The sequence below is a fragment of the Panthera onca genome, chromosome A3 (genome assembly GCF_046562875.1).
Source record: "Panthera onca isolate mPanOnc1 chromosome A3, mPanOnc1 haplotype 2, whole genome shotgun sequence".
Classification (NCBI taxonomy): Eukaryota; Metazoa; Chordata; class Mammalia; order Carnivora; family Felidae; genus Panthera; species Panthera onca.
In genome coordinates this window covers 78,639,919-78,660,733 of record NC_138341.1, presented here as the reverse complement: position 1 = coordinate 78,660,733, position 20,815 = coordinate 78,639,919, and the positions used below count along the sequence as shown (strand labels likewise).

Below are 20,815 nucleotides of genomic sequence, written 5' to 3'. Positions count from 1 at the left end.
AATCATAATCTCTAGCCCCCATATTCCTCAAACACCAGCCCCATATTTTTAGAGGCTTCTGGACATCCATGGACTACAGGTGCTCAAACTCAGCTTTTTCCATCAGCAACTCCCAAGCTTGCTTCTTCTTTAAATTTAAATTTAAATCAGTTACTAACATAATCATTATAAACCAGATATCAGTAATCATGATGCCTTTCTCTCTTGGTCCTATCTTCTCCTCACTCCATCCTCCTCTGCTCCCAAACTGGTCCCCACATCCTTTGATGCTACTTCTATTATCTCATCTCTGAGGAGAGTCCTCTCCTCCCCACTTCTGTTTCCTACCTGAGGTAGGCCCTCACCAGCTCCCATCTAGATTTAGTCTTTCCCTCGCACTGTTGAGGCACATTTCTGAAGTACAGGTGAATGGGACCACCTGCCCCACTACAGGCCCTACTGTGGTAAAACCCACTCACTCTTTCCAGGTGGCCGTCAAGGACCTTCATAATCTTCCTCAACCAAACTTTCCAGCCTCAGCCCTGACACTCTTCTGTCATTGCCCTTGCTCTCAAATTGTTTCTCTGGGTAGCCCACATACTTCCACACTTCTGTTCCTTCTGCCCAAGACACCAATAATCTCTATTTAGAAAATTCCTTCTCCTGGGGTGTCTGGGTGGCTCAGTTGGTTAAGCATCTGACTTCTGCTCAGGTCATGATCTCGCAGTTTGTGAGTTTAAGTCCCACATCAGGCTCTGTGCTGACGGCTCAGAGCCTGGAGCCTGCTTCAGATTCTGTGTCTCCCTCTCTCCCTGTCCCTACCCAGCTCTCTCTCTCTCTCTCTCTCTCTCTTTCTCCCTCTCTCAAAAGTCAATAAACATAAAAAAATAATTTAAAAGGAAATTACTTCTCCTCTTTCCAGACAGAGCTCAAATGCCCCCTCCTCAGTGGACTCTTTCCCAGCCTTCTCTCCATCTTGTACAGCAGAATTCATCACTCAGCTCCCAGACATCTCACAGCACAAACAACCCCACACCCTGTGTCATATCACAGTTAACCATATATGTCCAGCACATCCTCCAAAGTGTAAGTGCCCCTAAGGCAGGGGTAAGATGTTATTCATCATTGTAGCCTCAAACCTTGGCACCACACATGGAGCATAAGCAAAGCACAATAAATTGCTTTTAAACAGAAAGCATAGTGAAGTTGATTGGAAAATCATTCAAAATAAAATTTCACTTTACATATAACTTCTCTGCCATAAATCTAATGCTGTGATAAAATCCAGTTGCTTTACTATTTAAGCCCTGGACCATTTGACGTAGGATATTTTACAGTATTTGCCTAGCACTCTTCACATGCAAACACCTCACAATGAAGGATGCAAGTTGATACTAATTCACTTCAGCGGTTAATTTACATTGTACTGGCCTGCAAATCCGTATGTTTATTTAATGCCCAGAGCATTAGTCTTTCATTCACAAAGCTCAAAAGAAGATGAACAGACTCCACTAAAACTTTTCAAATATTTTCCAGTCAGGCTAAGCAAAACAAAGAACATTTCACTAGAAAGGCATGCTTTTGTTTAAGTGATTACTAAGTTAAAATTAGGGGTAAAACCAAGGACATTGTGCAGTGACATGTTTAGATTTGGAGTCCCTGAAGGAAAAAATAAATAAAAAAGAATCTCCTTACTCTTAGTTTGTAATAAAACATAAACCAGTCCTCAGTGGAAGGTGGATATCTCCTTTCATGGGTTTGGTCTCCAGGCCTGTGGGTGTGTGGTGCATTAACCAGACAACATTTGCTGTCACATAAATTCTCCTCTGCATTTCAGCAGACAAAAGAATTCCTCAGTGTATTTTCTCACCTCAGTTCTGGGTCCCTAAGCCAAGGAACCATCTCTCAACAGCTTTTCAATGGCAGTTATAAAAGTCCCTCAAACTCATTCTCAGCATTCAAAGGGTACCGGTGAATCTGTCTGTGTCCCCAACTTTGGTAAGTACCTGATCAGGTCTCCCATCTGTCAAAAGGTAGATTACTTGTGTTTCTTCATCAGCGAAAGCAATTTGCAGAGCATTTAGGGTGTTTGTGGAACTTCCAATCTATAACAGAGAGAGAGAGAGAGAGAAAGATACCAAGCACATACTTGAGTCTCAAAACAGATCTCACAAACAAGTTATTTTCTGCTTCCAAAAAAAGATAGAAAAGTACTTGCAAAATAAAAGATAAAATTATATCGAGATAATAATTTAAGCCCAGGAATTCCAAGGAGCCAAATCCCTGGGTGTTCTATAAAAGCCTCTATCCAGACAATTCCAGGACAGCTAGAAGCCAGGACTATGGATTTCCTGTCCTGACGACAGAGTTCTTAATGCAACTTTATCTTTGTGTAACTAACTCAGTTACTGTTCATTCGGCTGTCAACACAGCTTAAACATACAGTCTGAATATAAGCCTGGCAGGGCAAACCAGGATTTATTCAAACATGAGTGTGTTAACATCAGCAATCTGGGGTACAGCAAAGAAACTGTTAAGTTTTTAAAACCCCTGCAGTTTCTGCTCAAGGATGTAGAGCATTGGAAAGAATGCCACTGCCAGCCTTGTAACAAAAAGGAGCCAGACAAACAGCAAGTAAATGCCTTTTGTTAGGCTCATTAGAGTGCTTAGGTCACAGGGCAATCAACTTGCCCTAAATGTGAGGACAGACAGGCATGTGCAGAGACTGGCGAGATGCAAGCACTGGCTTCTGGGGTGAGATGCGGCAGACACTAGTAAGAAGAGGTTGGCTGGGGTGACTGGTGAACTGGTAGAGGTTAGCCAGGTATATACTGGTGAGAAGGTAAAGGTCCACAGGCCACAAATATAGGGGAATCTGCACTCTCTTGGAGGCTTTTTCACCACAAAGCCCACAGGGTGCTCAAGAATGTCTCCCACATGGTGCAGAACTGGGGGAGAACAGTGACACAGGGACCCTTCTCCTCCATCTCACCCCACCCTCGGGACAAAAGCCCTAATGTGTGTGTGTATGTATCTGTGTGTGTGGTGGGGGGCGGGGAGGAAGGGCAACAAACAGAGTTACCCTTAGGGTACTGGTGAAAATCCAGGAGAGCTGGGGGAAGTTCTCCAAACCCTCCACTCCTGGAAAAGGAACAGGGTTCTGGGCTCAGAACTACTGAGAAAAACACACTCCCTAGACTCTGGGACACCAGCCTGCCTAAGAGTAAGGCTCATTCAGAGAACACCCACCCTCCGTTCCCCTACCAACACTGACTGGCAAGGAACTGGTAAGAGAGTTACAGTGTGAGGCCCAGTATGAAGGGAAAATCAAAATCACAGGGTGGAGCAGACACTGACAAACAAGTCTCTAGCATATCATCCCCCACCCTAATCCCAAGTACTACAAAAATGTGAGGGGCCTGGTGCACATGGTAACGGTAACAAACCTCAAACGTAGCCCAACTCCGGATTAATTTTACCCCTCTGCCTTCAACAAGAAAGGTATGCTCATTTCCAGACATAAATAATATTTATCTCAGTCTCTATATACCACATGTGAAGTCCAGCTTTTAACAAAACAAAAAAAGCATACTAAAAAGAAATAAACAACATATTACCAAGAGACAAAAACACTCCCCAGAAACAAACTCAGATATGACACAGATGTTGAAACGATTTGAAAGAAAATTTAAAATAACTGTGATTAATATACTAAAACTTCTAATGGCAAAGGTGAACAACACTAAAGACCAGATGGGTAATTTCAGCAGAGGGATGGAAACCTTAAGAAACAGTTGAATGGAAACACTAAAAATCAAAAACACAGTAATGCAGATGAATACAAAGAGTAAAATCAAAACAGAAATGAGCATCAAAGGGCTGTGGGATGGTATCAAACATTCTGACATGTGCATAATTGGAAACACAAGAAAGGAAACAGGATAGGAGAAATATTTGAAAAAAGGAATGGCTGAGAGTTTCCCTAAAACAATGACAGACATGAACCCATGGACCCAAGAAGGTCAAGTCAGATAAATGAATAAAGTGCCCCGATACTTCTACCAGGGTTGTGGCAGAGAAAGCCAAGTAGTGAGCCAAGACTCTCATCCTTACCAAGTGTAACAAGCCCTCCCTGCCCAACAGCGCTCACACCCACCCAGCAGTAATGAGATGCTGCACCCCTCCGAGTTCAAGTGGGGAAGCTAGATTCCAACCTCTACATCCTCCCCATAGTATGTAGCCTCCTGGGTCGAGCCTCTTTCACTTCCCAAAATGTATTTAAGATTTACCCAAGTTATTTCATGAATCAAGAGTTTGTTCCTTTTTACTGATGACTAGTATATCAATGTATGGATGTAAAATTGTTTATCCATTGTTTTCCTATTGAAGGATATCTGCGTCATTTCCCATTTTGGGTGTTTATAAATAAAGCTGTTACAAATGTTTGCTTATAGGTTTTTTGAGTGAATATACATCAAGAACTGTGAAACGTCTGCTATTTTCCCTTACTTGCAGACTAACATGGATGCTGGCAGAAGATTCAAGACTCTTGGGTCACTGACGAAGGACTTTACTACTCACAGCAATAGCAGTAGCCAGAATGTCAGTTTTTGGCACCAGTTTCCTGAGTTCCAATTCCCATAGAGTGATGTGAAGAAGGCTAAGTGACACTTGCACACACAGTAGATTGCGTTAAAGGAGAGGGACCCTGAACTTAGGAAACTGTATATTCTATAATGGACTGTAAGCATGCTTGTCCTTTGCTCTGGAGTTAGATATTATCTTTATACTGGATAATCAACACATCACCTTCTGCCCTGAAAGGAGACACTATCTCTAATTTCTCAGGCAGTTTGCTATATAAACATCCTTGAAAAGACTGACCAGAGGTTCTTGATATATGAAGATCAGTGATTTGAAATCATTTCCTCTTTTGTAATGTAGGCTTTTAGTGCATTAACTTCCTTCCCAGCACTGTGTTAGCTTCATCCCCCCAAATTTTCACATTTTGCTTAATTTTCATTAAGTTCTATGAGATTTTAAATTTTCTTTGGGGCATTCTTTCTGATCTGTGAATTATTTAAAGCCTGTTCTTTAATTCCCAAGTGTCCTGAGATTTTCATATTGTCTTTCTGTTATTGATTTCTAGTTTGATACCACTATGGTCAGGAGACATCTGTGTGACTTCATACTCTGTGATATCAATTCTTTTAAATTTGCTAAGGGTTGTTTTATGACTCAAGATATGTCTCTTTACGTGAATGTCCAATGTTTGTTTGAAAAGAATATGTATTCTGTTGTTGGGTGGAGCATTCTATAAATGTTAATTAGATATGGCTAGTTGAAGGTATTGTTCAGTTCTTCCAAATCCTTGCTGACTGTTCAGTAGTGCTATCAACTGCTAAGACTGGGGTACTGAAGGCCCCAACTATAATTGCTGATTTGTCCATTATTCCTTTTGACTCCATCAGATTTTGTTCCATGTATTTTGAAGCTTTGTTGTTTGGTGCATACATATTTAGGATTCTTGTCTTCTTTTTTGTAAATTATAGGTGACGCACACTGTTACATTAGATTCAGGTGTACAACATAATGATTGGACAAGTTTATATGTTATGCTCACCACAAGTGTAGGCAGAATTGTTATTTTCTCATTGGATTGATCTTTTTATTATCATGTTAAGCCTCTTGCAATTCTCTTTGCTTTAAAGTCTACTTTATGTGATATTAACATAGTTACTCCAGATTAAAAAAAATTAGTGTTTATATATCTTTTCCATCCTTTTACTTTCAACCTATGTTGTTATTTTTGAAGTGAGTTTCTTACAGACCACATAGAGTTGGATCATGTTTTTGTCTACTCTCCAATCTCTGTCATGTAATTGGTATATTTAGACCATTTACATGTAATTGCTGATATTTAATTAAGCTTCCCATTTTTGTTTTTATGTGTATTTCCTGTTTCTCATTTATCTTATTTTTCCTTGCCTTGCTGTGGATTATTTGAACATTTTTTAATGTTCTATTCTGATTATTTGTAATATTTTTGAGTGTATTGTCTTATGTAGTTTTCTTCATGGTTGCTCTAGGTATTTTCTTAAGCATATGTGTAACTAATCACAGTCCAATGATACTGATAATTTACCACTTCAAATTAAGTGTAAAAATTATTCTTCCATTTAGGTCCTTTTACTGTAGCCATTTAAAAAAATATAATTGTCTGAAGTATTTCCTCTATATTCATTATATATATAGATGGTGTTAAACTTTTGCTTGCACCATAAAACATGATTAAAGCAACTCATGAGGTTACAGATTCTCTCCTATGTTTACTTCTACATTCACCCATTCCACTGTTCTTCCTTCATTTCTGAAGGTCCAAGCTTTCTTCCTATTTGGAGAGTTTCCAGTAGCCATTCTTTAAAGGTAGGTCTCCCAGCAATAAATTCTCTTCATTTTCCTTCTCCTTCAACCCTGGAGGATATTTTCACCAGATAGACGATTCATGGCTTACAGTACTTTTCTTTCAGCACTTGAAAAATGTTGTGCCACCTCCCTCTGGTCTCATACTTTCAGATGAGAAACTGCTGCCGTTTGAGTTTGTATTCCTTTATAGCTTATGCATTATTTCTCTTAGGCTGTTTTTAGGATTTTTCTTTGTCTTTACTTTTCAGAAGATTAAATATAATGTATTGTGGTATGGATTTCTTTGGTTTTACCCTGTCTGGGGTTTGCTTAGGTTCTTGAATTGTAGTTTTTATGTTTTTCACCAAATTTGGGGAGTTTCTAGCTATTGCTTTTTTTAAATACATTTTCAGTCCCACACTCACCTACCCTTTCTAGAATTATGATGGCATGAATATTACATCTTTTTTACTGTCCCAGAGATCTCCGAGGCTCTGTTGGTACTGGCATCAGTGGTTTGCTCTTCTCATTGAAATGTGGATTTCTTGGATCATGGTATGATGAGTGGTTTTTATGTCCTGGACAATTTGGTCACTATGTTAGGAGACTATTCCCATTTAAATGTTATTTAGCAGGCAGTCACCCTGTTCAGGTTTAGTATATTTATTTTAGCCTACCTTTTTGGGGTTTAGTTCAAATGACAATTTAATTTTCTACTCTATGCAATCCTACTCTGGTCTGCTTTGTTCCTCTTGCGCTGCTGGGTCTCCCACTCAGTTCCTATTTGGTGTTGTCTGTGGGAAGCCCAGAAAAGCCATGTTTTGGGGTTGCCTATTGGTGCTAGGTGACCTTCTGGGGTATAAGAGCAGAAACTGCTGAACCTGGCTCTACTTATGCCACTGAGTTGAGAGCAGGAAGACACAAGGCTTTATTCACCTTTGCTGTTGTTGGAAGATTAGACTTCTCATTGATGCCCCAGTTGTGAAGCTGGGACAGTCAGGGACTCTGCTGTTGCTGGCTGGTCACACCATCTACAGGTGACCTGGTTTTAGAAATGCCCAGGACTTTTCTGCTGCCACTGCAGCAGTTGTATGGGACCCCCTGCCAGTACCCCATGTGTGGAGTGCAGTCTAAGAGAGTCTGGATATTGCCGCTGTCACTGCTGCCAAAGATCAGACTGCTCATACATGCCACAATGTTGTGACATAGAAGCTGGGGTGGCTGAGGATTTTACTGCTGCCATTGTTTCTGGTGGATCAGACTGCCTGCCAGACTTGGGTTGTGCAACTGGGCAGCTGGAGTTTTGCTGCTCTTGCTGCTGCTGGAAGACCGGACCACTTGACAGGATCTGAGTTGTAAGGCAGGGACTGAGACAGTCATGGCTTTACTCTTGCCACTGCTTCCAATGAACTAGACTACGTGTCAGGGTCTGGGTTGTGGAGTTTGGGGAGTCCCACTAGATCTTTGGTGGGCCTACCTTTCACCAGTCCTTCAGTCAGAGAGGTGTAAATACATGACTCTCTACATTTGTCAAAATCCATAGATCTATACACCAAAAAGAGTGCTTTTGCTGTGTGCAAATTAAAATATAATTCAATTAGGATGAGGGAGGAAGTCAACATATTAATAATGAATGATATAATCACACTGAGGTAGTTGAGTAAAAAAGTACCTGACTTTAAGAACTTTAGGAAACAGTTTTTTGACCGGATAGTGTAAGGCTAAAGAGAGAAAGAACTATGTGTAAACACTGTACCCCAGCTGATAAGTGTTTTTCTCAGAGTATGGGTTAGAAATTCTGAAACTATATGTATACCAGGGTTGAACAAATAACTAAATACATTACAGATAACGAAAACCAGGTTTTTCATGGTCAAAGAAGTTAAAAATAAGCAAATACGTTCTTTACAAATAATTTCTGTGGCTCTGGATTGGAGTAAAGAGTTATTAATATGAACTCATGGTTTTATTTATCTTTTTACATTTATTTATTTACTTTTGAGAGAAAGAGTACGTGCACAAGAATGTGTGTGAGCGGGGGAAGGACAGAGAAAAAGGGAGAGAGAGAATTCCAAGTAGGCTCCACACTCAGCACGGAGCCCAACACAGGGCTCAATCCCATGACCATTAGATCATGACCTTGGCCGATATCAAGAGTCAGGTGCTTAACCAACTAAGCCACACAGGCGTCCCTTATTTTCCTTTTTTAATGAAAATATAGATAAATAGATACAGGAATATAGATGTTTATGGATTGATGGGCTATTATACATATATTTCCCATCTCTGTCCACTGAGAGAGCCTAGAAGCAGTGAGTCCAGTAGCAGCAATAAGCATACCTAAGTGCCCAGATTTTGGTTTTCAAATACCACTTTCTAATAAAAGAAACAAGGGTTCCTTGGAGAAGTGGTAAACTCCAGGACTGAGGTGGGAAAATATAAGATGATCATGAAATATCTATAGTGCCAGAAAATAAACAAGTATTCAAGGAAAAAAAAAAGATAGATGCATATGTGAAGAACACAGGGGGCAACCTGAAAGAGTTCCCAATGGCCAGAGTGGGAACAAGCTTGGTAACAAAATAAATAACAATAGTATTGAATTATTACTGAAACAGTAAATAAATATCCATGAGTCCATAATGAAATAAATATATGATTGAATGAATAAATAAGAGGGGGAAAGGGGAAGTTCTTCATTACAGAATTCCAACACATAAATGTAAAAGGAATAGAGGGAATAGAAAGTCACCATTAGAACAGCACATTAATAAGTGCTACAGAGAAGATCCATCACTGAGTGCTAAAATTAGTGGGTAAAAGTTCAAGACACAAAGGATATGTGCATAGCCTCAAAGTTATCTCCTCCAAAACATGTATTATCTATAAAAAGAAAAAAAAGTAGTTTTACAGGGGAGAAACCTATCAGATGCCACCTTACCCAAGAGATCAAAGTTAACACCACTAGTAGTAAGGTGTATCACCACAATGTACTGCTCAGCATGATGCACTGAGAAGGACACATCACCTCTGCAGTATTCTAACCTCAATCTAACCATCAGAAAACATCAGATGAAACAAGATTGAAGGACATTCTGCAAAACACATGATCAAAAGGTCATGAAAGACAAGGCATCACTGAGGATGTGTTACAGACTGGAAGAGACTGAGAAGACACTGCAACTATAACCGTAATGTGGGGGCACAGGTGAAACAAGTGAACAGGATTAAGAAGTACAAACTACCAGGTATCAAATAATTAAGTCATGGGGATGAAAAACACAGCAGAGGGAATATAGTCAATAATACTGTAATGGTATTGTATGGTGACAGATGGTGACTATTCTTACTGTGTGGAGCACTGAGTAATGTAGAGAATTGTCAAATCACTATATTTTACACCTGAAACTAATATAAAACTGTATGTCAACTATATTTCAATAATAAATAAATAAATAAATAAATAAATAAATAAATAAATAAATAAAACTTTTAAGAAATACATGCAATATGGGACCCTGGATTGGATCTTGGAACAGAACAGGAATACTAGTAGAAAGACTAATGAACCCTGAATGAAGTCTGTAATATAGTTAATAATGGCATTGTCATTTTCTCAGTTTTTGGTTTTGTTTTGCTTTAAATAGATTTTATTTATTTATTTATTTATTTACTCTAAGTAGGCTCTAAGTCAGGACACCTGGGTGGCTCAGTTGGTTGAGGGTCTGACTTTGGCTCAGGTCATGATCTCGTGGTTCATGGGTTTGAGCCCTGTGTCAGGCTCTAAGTTGTCAGCATAGTTCACAACTTAGAGCCTGCAGCCTGCTTTGGATTCCGTGTCTACCTGTTTCTCTGCCCCTCCCTTGCTTGTGCTCTCTCTCTCTCTCTCTCAAAAATAAATAAATAAACATTTAAAAAATGCCTCTAAGCCTAACGGGGGCTCAAACTCAGGACCCCAAGGTCAAGAGTCACATACTCTACCAACTCAGCCAGCCAGGCACCCCTGTGATTTTCTTAGTTTTGACAATTAAACTATGTTTATGTCAGATGTTAACATTAGGGGAAACTAAAGGGTATTACAGGCACCCTCTGTACTATCTGTGCAACTCTTTCATAAACCCAAAATGATTTCAAATTAAAAAGTTAAAAAAAAAAACACCAAAAAACTGCTTCAACATTTGGGCAGCAGAAATATAGCTCAGATGGTAAACAGTACAACTCTTCTCTCTAGGCCCTATCTCAATAGTCTTGTTGACAATCCCACTGTTCAGGGATTGTTGCAAAGATGGTAGAAAAGCTAGGAGAAAGCCAGACTGGGAATCATGGGAAAGATGGTCAGAAGTTGGTGCCTCTTCTGCACCTGCTCCCTCCTTGCTTCCCCCAGCCTTGGGCCAGACCCCCACCCCCAACTACTGGGCAGACTCAGCCCCAGCTTATGCTCCTCTGACCTCAGGACTGGTTAGGCCTGTTTGGGGAACTACTGCTCCAACACCAGCACAAGGCAGTTTCAGAAGCTCTAGTGGTATCCTGAATTTATTGGGTTGATTCCTGAGCCGACCAGTCAAAAGAATATAGAGAAATGTGGTTTTCCTGAAAATAAATTTTGCACATTCAGCAAGCAAGGGAGCCTCAATGAAGATTTTTGAAGATAACAGAATTATACTTTACAAATAATTATTTTAGTTATATTTTTAGCCATTCAGGTAGTTGGTTCTATTCATTAGTGATTTCTATAAAAAGCAGCACCTGTTAGTGTTTTAATCTAATGAGACTGCATATATGATATCTGTTATGACCAACTGTAAATAAATGGGCTCTGAGTTAACAATCACCTATAGTCCATAAAAGGAAGGAACATGTATCCCAAGTAACTTCACTGGCTAATCCTGGAAATTTATCAAGTTGGGTGTGAATTGAATATTCTTTCCCAGCATAAGATAGCCAGTTAGATCAAGATCTTAAGGCATCATAATTTCTTACAGAACATATTTCTTCCTTCTCCCATTTTTAAAGAATCAATCCTAACGGAACTCTGGTATATCCCAATGACAGCATATCTGGTATGTCCTGATATTCAAGGAGCTCTGCTAATGTCCATTTGTGGCTTCCTGTCAAATCTGGGACACTCAGGCACTGAACTATTTAAAGATGTTTATGATCTACATTTGACTTTTTGAGAAGAGCCCTTAGTTTCAATTTTAGTGTATCTCAACTATCTGGAATGCTTGTGGTTCTGGAAAAAGACCTTTTTAAAAAAGGAAGGTAAGTTCATGATAAGAGAAAATTCAAGGAAAGGCAATTCCTTCCCAGTAGTCTAAGTGCCAAGAGCAGTTCTTCAATGAAAGGCAGTCCTGAAGAAATTATTTCCCTTTCTCACTGTATCCTCCGCCACTCTCTCCCTCCTTGCTTTCAGTCTTAACCAGTCACACTGTACTGTGTGCTTCCACCCACCAGTTCATTACTTTTGAACGAAGTCAACTGTTAAAAATAGCTGCAATATATCATTTGAAACAATAATGAGGTTTCAGGAGGATCAAATATGAATGTTTGAGTACAAAAAAATTAAATTTTGACATTTGTCTTCATAAAGCGGTGAGATCAGAGCCAAGGGCATATCTGAAAATGGTGTGCTGTGAACAGAAGCTTATCTAAATGTTAAGACAGTGACTCATGAGCTTGGATTCATGTGACCATTGTACACAAAATGAGTGTCTGTGTGAAAACCCTGCTGTCTCAGGGCTCAGAACGCTTTTCTCAAGAATTTCCATGGCACGAATTAACTCAGCAGGTGATCAAGTCAGGCTTCTTCTCCCACACCCAGTCTCCATCTTTCCTACCTTGATGTTTCTAATCCAGGACTGAGCCCCTTTCAAACTATCTTCATTGATTTCAACAAGTTTTTCCTGCCAAGCAACTGCTTGAGCATCAAACTGTACAAAATTGAATTTCCTTTTATATTTCAGCTGTTCCTGTAAGAGAAAATTATTATTTAACCAAAACACCACTCAGATGTAAGAAAAGGTTAGGCTAGGTCACAGTTTGATACATTTTAATCACTATGAAATCTCTTTTCAGATCTGGAAGCTAAAAATTACATTCAAAAGAGAAAATCTTTTCAGAAAATATTTAAACAAAATTTATACACAGTTTGGATATTATGCTTTTACAAATGTATATATGTCTGAATATATGTGTGTATATATACACATATATATATACACATATATATGTGTGTGTGTTTTTATATATAATATGACCTTAAATGTTGTCTTTAATACTGACATTAATGGTATACTGCATACACAAACTAAATGCAATCTGCTTAAAGAAAAGAAATCCCAAATGCCATCATCATTTTGGCCATCATCTTTTTGTTAAGGCTAGCATTTGGTTGCATACCTTTTTATTTGCCTTCCACCAACCCACATTTCTCCAGTAGAGGTTTATTGAAATAAAACCTGTATTTTGTATTTGTGAACACTCCCCACAATTATTTTCTGTGGTAATACATCAATACTACTCATTTGTGACAGTACCGCTATATCCATTCTAGGAGTTAGGAAGTGGAAGCAGTCTGCCTTGGGTCACACAACTCAGAGCAGTCTGCCTTGGGTCACAGCACAGGTAGAATAAGAATTGGAAGCTCCTAACCATCAGCCTACACTCCTCCCATACATCAGTTCTGGGGCCAATGCATGCAACACCCCTAATAAACACTGGAAATTAAAATAAAAATGCCAAGCTGAAGAGCATCTGGAAAACGATGGAGATGTGGGCACACCACAGATTTCAGGATAGAGAAAACCTGGAGCGATAGACACTGAAACTCCCTTAGTATCCCACCTGTTACAGAAGACCCTGCCACGGGAAGGGTCTGCTTGCAAAGGAGAACTGATGAATCTCTAACTGGCAAAAGAGAGCTTTTATCTGAAGTGGCTTCCCTGTGGATGCCTGAGTGCAGACCTTACCTGTGCACCTTGCAGAACCAATGCAGATGAAGGCTGCTAAAGATGCATTCATGACACAAAGGCCCCCCAAATCCATGAACCTGACAGCTCCATCTAACCTGTATAAACTGGATGATCTTGTCCTTCACCAAGTCCAGTTTGCTCTTCATTGAGTGAGATGTATCAATGAGGATGTAGACAAAATCATTACGTACTTTTCCAAAGAGGATTTGACTTCCATCCTGCAGCCACTTAATCCTAGGCAGGAAATTGGTTGAAAGTGAATTTTTACAGCCTGTGGCAATGACAGGTCTTCCTAAGAACTTAATAATACATCTACAGAGGCCAAGCTGTACTATATTGTTTATGCACAATCTTCTGTGAGTGGATTACTCACTTGGAAGGTTTCCTGTGAAAAATCCTATATTTGAGCTGGCTCCCTTGTTCACCCCCACCTCCACTATCCATCATCAATCCATGTAAAACCGAACTAGGAAAATCAATAGGACAGAAAAATAAATCCAATACTGGGTCCCAAAGCCAGAAGTAAATTACTTCCTGTCATCTGATAGTTTCAATCCCTCAGTGACTTCAGACCATTTGTTCTTTTAACCCTGCTGACTGCAGTCAAGCTAGTAATGCCAGCACATTCCTGAAGCTTCAGTGAAGCTTATAGACAATATCAAGCAACCCCAGATCCCTATAATAACTAAGCATCAGGCAGTTGGAGAAGGACTACTTCTGTGATGGGATCTCAGACTCCCATAACAGGATGTAAATTAAGTTCAAGGCGAGACCTGGGGTAAGGGGAAAGGCAGAGGGAAAAAATCCTTGAAACTGAGTTCAGAGTTCACCAAGGCATAGGTAACTACAATTTGTAGGGCAAAATATTGATGAAGAGGTTGCTGCATAGAAGCAGAGGGGGTGGGGAGGGATGGACAGAGAGAGAAAACAGGAGAAAGAATGCATTCTGGCCATCTGCAGAGAGTGCCCTAAAGATTTTGGCTAAGTAGGGGCGCCTGGGTGGCTCAGTCAGTTAAGCATCCAGCTTTGGCTCAGGTCATGATCTCATGATCTCATGATCTCTGTGCTGACAGCTCGGAGCCTGGAGCCTGCTTTGGATTCTGGGTCTCCCTCTCTCTCTGCCCCTCCCTTGCTCTCTCTCTTTCCCTTTCTCTCTCTCAATAAAAGAAATATTAAAAAAAAGATTTTGGCTAAGTAATAATCAGGGCATGCATGTGAAGAAACTACTAAAACCAAGGAATAAATCACCATAAAGGAGTAACTAGATCAGCACCTCAGAGCTTACCCAGGGCTAGTTCATCTTCCAAACAACCTGAGTGGGAAAGGCTCCATAATACATGGGACATCAAGTAGAGTCCTCATAAGGGTATTGCCTTAGTAGTAGGACCAAATTAGCCCCAGACTAAAGGCTGCCCTGGACCTATGTTAACATAACTTACAAGCAAGCCCCAGAGGGATCCACGTGATTTCAAGGAACATAACTGCATCATGGAACATGTATTTTAAAATACAGCAAAATCCAGCACCCAACAATGTAAAATTCAAAATGTCTGCATTTCAGTAAAAAATTATCAGGCATACAAAGAAGCAGGAAAATATGATCTACAACCAGAAGAAAAACAGATAAACAGAAACAGACCCTAAAATAATACAAATGATAGAATTAGCAGAAAAGGATGTTACATAGCCTATTATAAACATAATCCATATTTTCAACAAGGTAAAGTATAAGCAAAATGAGGACAGAAATAGAAAATATAAAAGGGAATTTATAGAGATGCACAATAACCAAAATGAAAAATATACTACATGGTATTAATAGACATCAGACACTAGCAGAAGAAAAGATCAGGGAACATTAAGAAAGACATTGCAATTTAAAATGAAAACAACTGGGGAGCCTGAGTGGCTCAGTCTATAAAGCATCCAACTTTGGCTCAGGTCATGATCTCATGGCTTGCAGATTTCAAGCCCTGCATCAGGCTCGGTGCTGACAACTCAGAGCCTGGAGCCTGCTTTGGATTCTATGTCTCTCTCTCTCTCTCTCTGCCACTCCCCAGCTCACAAACTGTCTCTCTCTCTCTCTCTCTCAAAAATAAAAACATTTTTAAAAATAAATAAAAATAATAAAATGAAAACAGAGAAAAAACAAAAAGTAGAGAATAAACAACTCATGGAACAATGTCAAGGAGTCTAACATATATGTAGAAACTAAGAAAAAGGAGAAAGAGGGAAACAGGAAAAATATTTGGAAAAATACGGCCAAATGTTTCCAATTTTGATAAAACAATATATGAATATATACAAGAAGCTCAAAGAACCCAAAAAGAAGAAAAATGGAAAAAAAGAAAACCACCAATACACATCATAATATAATTTGAAATCCAATGATAAAGAAAAAAGTCTTAAAAGCATCCAGAGGTGACATAAAAATAACAGAAGACTTTTCACCATAAATCAAACACACCAAAAGATAATGGAGAAAGATTTTTAAAGTACTGAAATATAAAGTGTAAACCTACAATTCTATATAAAGCAAAACAAAAAATATTCCAAAAGCAAAAGGAAATTAAAGAGTTTTTCAGACTAAAACAGCTGAAATAATTCATTATCAACAGACCTGCACTGGGATAAATATAAAGAATAAAGAGGTACGGAAATATCAAATATGTGGATAAATACAAAATACACTAATTCTCATTTTAAATCTATTTATACAAAAATTGATTATTTACAATACATTATGGTTTACAGCATATGTGGAAATATGGTGTAGGACAATAATAGGGGTGCCCGAGTGGTTCAGTCAGTTGAGCATCTAACTCTTGATCTCAGCTCAGGTCTTGATCTCTGGATTCTGAGTTCAGGCCCTGCACTGAGCTCTGCACTAGGCATGAAACCTACTTAAAAAAAAAAAAAAAAAAAAAAAGTATAGGACAACAATAGAAAAGACAGAAGAGAGGAATTGAAGTTATAAGATTTTTATGATATAGATGAAATGAAATAGTATTTGAAGGTAGACTGTGGTAATTTAAAGATGTATACTGTAAATGCTAATGCTGTCACACATACAACAAAACAAAATAAAGAGGTAGAGTTTATAAGCCAAAGGTAGAAATAGAATGGGATCATAAACTCTCCAACAAAAGATGGTAGAAAAAGAGTAAAAAGAGAATGAAGAACAGGTAAGACAAAAAACAAATAGCAAGATCTAGATTTAAATCCAACCAAATAAATAATCACATTAAGGAAATGATCTTAATACTCCAATTAAAAGGTAGAGATTAGAAATGACTATTATTAAAATGACAAAAGATAACAAGTGTTGGAGAGGATGTGGAGAAAAGGGAGCCCTTGTACACTGTTGGTGGGACTGTAAATTGGTGCAGCCACTGTGGAAAACATGGAGATTCCTCAAAAATTAAAAATAGGACTACCATACATTGCAGCAATTCTGCTTCCAGGTATTTATCCAAAAAAGAAAACACTAACTTGAAAAGATATATGCAGCCCCATGTTCACTACAGTATTATTTACAATAGCCAAGATACGGAAACAACCTAAGTGTCCATTGACAGATGAATGGATAAAGAAATGGATAAAGAAATTATATATATATATATATATATAGTGGAATATCATTCAGCGATAAAAAGATTTAAATCTTGCCATTTTCAATGACATGGATGGACCTTGAAGGCATTCCACTAAGTGAGGTAAGTCAGACAGAGAAAGACAAGTACCATATCATCTCTGTTATATGTGGAATCTAAAAGAAAAACAAAAAACAAGTTTATAGATTCAGAGAACAAAAAGACTGGTGACTCCAAGAGGCAGGGTGGGAAAAATGGGTGAAAGGAACCAACAGATAAAAAGAAACAAACCAAAAAAAAATCCAACCAGAGGTTGGGGAGGGGATAAATGGAAGATTTTAGGATTTTTTTTCTTTATCTCTAATATTTAAAATTTTGTGATGATGTATGCTGGATAGGTCTTTTTACTCATTTTCTAGACATTCCTTGCAACTTTCTTTCAGTTTGGAACTACATGTCTCTCAGTTCTGAAATTTTTTGTGAGATTTCCCCTTCATTTTATATATGTCTATAAGCTATCTATTTGTAGGTACACATGTATGTTAACCTCAACCACAGGATGCTTGTGTTGCTTTCTGAGAGACTGCCTTCATCTTCCAGCTCTCCCATTGAATCATTTGTTTTGGCTATCATATTTTGAAGAGCTCTTGTAATTCTTAATATCTATATGTATGTATAACAGTATTTTCCAACTTTCTGAGGGCAATATTTTCTGTCTTTCTGAGAATATTAATATGTTGGTTTTCTCCGAAGTTTTATTTTTGTTTTTTGTTTTTGTTTTTTACTCCCTGTATTATGTATTATCTTAGTTTCCTTGTCTATTTGTTTTGGAGAACAATATGGAGTTAAAAGGCCGAGATAGATTGGATTTAGAAAACAATACCCATATATATTCTAAGAAACCTATTTCGATATAAGACACAAACAAGTAAAGGTAAAAAGATAGAAAAAAGAGAACCCGTGCAAAAAATGATCAAAACACACTGGAGCTAAAAAAAGCGGTTAGAGTGGGAGAGAGCCAAAGCATAAGAGACTCTTAAAAACCGAGAACTGAGGGTTGATGGGGGGTGGGAGGGCGGGGAGGGTGGGTGATGGGTATTGAGGAGGGCACCTGTTGGGATGAGCACTGGTGATGTATGGAAACCAATTTGACAATAAATTTCATATATTAAAAAAAAAAAACACACTGGAGCAGCTCTATTGATACTGGACAAAGCAGATTTGTCCAGAAATCAAAAGGATTTCAGAAAAATCCTTTCAGAAAGGATTTCAGAAAAAGGAATACTGCCAGAGATAAAAAGGGACACTTAATAATATTAAAGGAATTCATTCATCAAGAGGACATAACAACCGTAACTGTACATACACCTACTAATAGTTTCAAAATACATGAAGGAAAAAATGACAGAATTGAAAAAAGAACAGGCAAATCCATAACTATAGCTAGAGATTTCAGTGCTCTTCTCTCAACAATTTGTAGAACAATTTAAATAAAAAAGTCAGTAATGATATGGAAGACTGAAACAACTCTATCAATCAACTTGAACTGAGATATTTATAGTATATTCCACCCAACAAAAGCAGAATATGTAGTTTTTCTTCATATCCTGGGCAACAAAATAGGTCTCAATAAACTTATAAGAACTAAAGCCATACAGTATCCCTCCGTCCATAGTGCAATTAAAAGCTATCAGGAAAATCCACAAATACTTGAGAAGTAAACAACATATTTCTAAATAACCTTTGTTCAAAGAAGAATTATAAGGGAAATTTGCAAAATATTTTTAAGTGAATGTAATGAAATACAACATAATGTGAGAGGCAGCTAAAGCAATACCCCAAGAAAATTTAAATGCTTATATTAGAAAGAAAGTTCTCAAATCTCTAAGCATCCATCTTAAGAAACTTAAAAGTAAGGAGAAAGAAGGAAATAATAAAGAGTAGAAATCAATGGCACCAAAAGGAGAAAACCATACAGAGAAAAAAAACCCACTGATACCAAAACCTGGTTCTTTGAAAAGATCAATAAAATGGATAATCTCCAACCAGGCTTAAAATAAAGATAACATAAATTACTAACATCAGTTCTATGTGTATGTGAAGAAATGGAATACATAATTAAAAACCTTGCTACAAAGAAAAACTACAGACCCAGATTGTTTCAGTAGTGAATTCTACATACATTTAAGGGAGAGATGATACCAACTCTCCACAAAGACTTCTGGAGAATAGAAAAGAGGAGAGAAGTTCCCAACAACCCCTAACACTTGGTGGGTGGAGATGGACAAATAGATCTGGCAGGTACCAAGTGGAGTGTCTTAAACAGCATCCTTTTTCCCCAGACCTGAAGTCCAAACTACTGTCCCCAAAAGTCAACCCCAAAACAAGAAACAGAAGACTCCAGACACAAGGATTACTTGTTCTAAGTTACCCACTGCCAGTTGGGTTTTAAGAAACTGGGGCTCTGAAGAGTTAATATTATGCACACAGTTGTCTGCAGCTTGTGATTTTATAGCAGAAAACATAGAAGGATGGAAGGAACTCTCATTTTCAAGTGGTTACTGCCCATTGAGTACTAGTCTATACTCTATAATCCATAGGGCATATTTGTAAATCGCATTATCATTCCCACTTTATAAATGAAGAAACCAATGCACAAAGACATTAACTAACTTGTCCAGGGTCACACAGAAAGTGGCAGAGCTGGTATTATAATCCAGCTCCATCTGACCTCAGAGGCCATGCACCTAAATGGATTTGGTCTTTGTGGTCTAAAGCTGTCCTCTGGCATCAGGGAGGTGAAAGCATTAAGGTAGATCATCCCCATGGGACTGATGCTGAGGTCACAGCATTAGTACCTCAGATGCATTAGCACTGGCAGATTTTAAGAACCAGCAAGGTTGACAAGGACCACATGAAGTTATTTTTAGCTGAATATACATTATTCCATTGTATTAAAATACTCCACAACATTGTTAACAGTTGCCTTGAAATGTAATATCCAAGTACAGAGGACAGGTGTAATACAATTTGCAATATGTTTGTGGCCCACAAAAAATGCAAGACATGAGCAGAAGCATTCCTTAGCCTCCTATAGTGATGTACAACCAACATAATGACACATTTCTTTGCTGTCTTTTTTAAAAAGTCTGCTTGGAATCAAAGCAGCTTGGAATCTGGATCCAAACATTCCCCTTTATTACTAACAAAAAGCCACGAGCAAACCATCAGATGGCAACCCTGACATAACAATGTTAATTGGCTGTTTTTTGTGGTTAAGCATTTACAGAGAAGTCACAGATTTTAGTTTCAAGGGCAACTAGACCACTTGTACCCTCCTGCAAATTTACCAACCTCTTCTGAATCTGAGCAAGGACTGTGTGGATTCTCTCACTGTACCAGGTACACTTCTCTTTGGTAATGCAGACGTGGACCAAGCTCCCATCCTTCCAGGGTGCATGGACAAATCTGCTGCAGTATTTTGCATGGACTGTCTTCTTGTTGGTATCCTAAATAAAGGACAAAGGACAGAAGCCATTCAGACCATTCAAAGAAGAAATCTCCAGATGGCACCCCATCTCTGCCTTATTTATACAGCTCCTAGCACTCACTCCCATGGTAAAATCATTCAACTGCTGGTTCAACCAACATGTACTGGGGCCTACTCTATATGGAGCCCTGTGCCAGATGTCATGAATGATAGTCAGAAAAACATGTGCAGTCTCATCTGTGCCCCAGAGAAGATAATGTTTCCAGCAGGGAGACACTGTATGCACATGCTCACACGCATGCACCCACACGCAGAAAGTTAGGAAGGCAGAGCACTAGACACCCAGCACCTGGTGCTAGGTTGAGACAATAATAACT

General features: G+C 38.6%; 1 protein-coding gene across 8 annotated transcripts in view; it reads right to left on the bottom strand.

The window, feature by feature from the left end:
* The window catches only part of VWA3B (von Willebrand factor A domain containing 3B), a 204,978-nt gene that overhangs the window by 86,161 nt on the left and 98,002 nt on the right, over positions 1-20,815 (bottom strand). For all 8 annotated transcript variants that reach the window (XM_060608050.3, XM_081795290.1, XM_060608041.3 and 5 more), the window contains 4 exons: positions 20,303-20,457; positions 13,451-13,589; positions 12,222-12,353; positions 1,986-2,084 (listed from right to left, as the gene is read on the bottom strand). In XM_060608050.3, the coding sequence (XP_060464033.3) occupies positions 1,986-2,084; positions 12,222-12,353; positions 13,451-13,589; positions 20,303-20,457 (525 nt within the window). The remainder of the gene's footprint in view (positions 1-1,985; positions 2,085-12,221; positions 12,354-13,450; positions 13,590-20,302; positions 20,458-20,815) is intronic.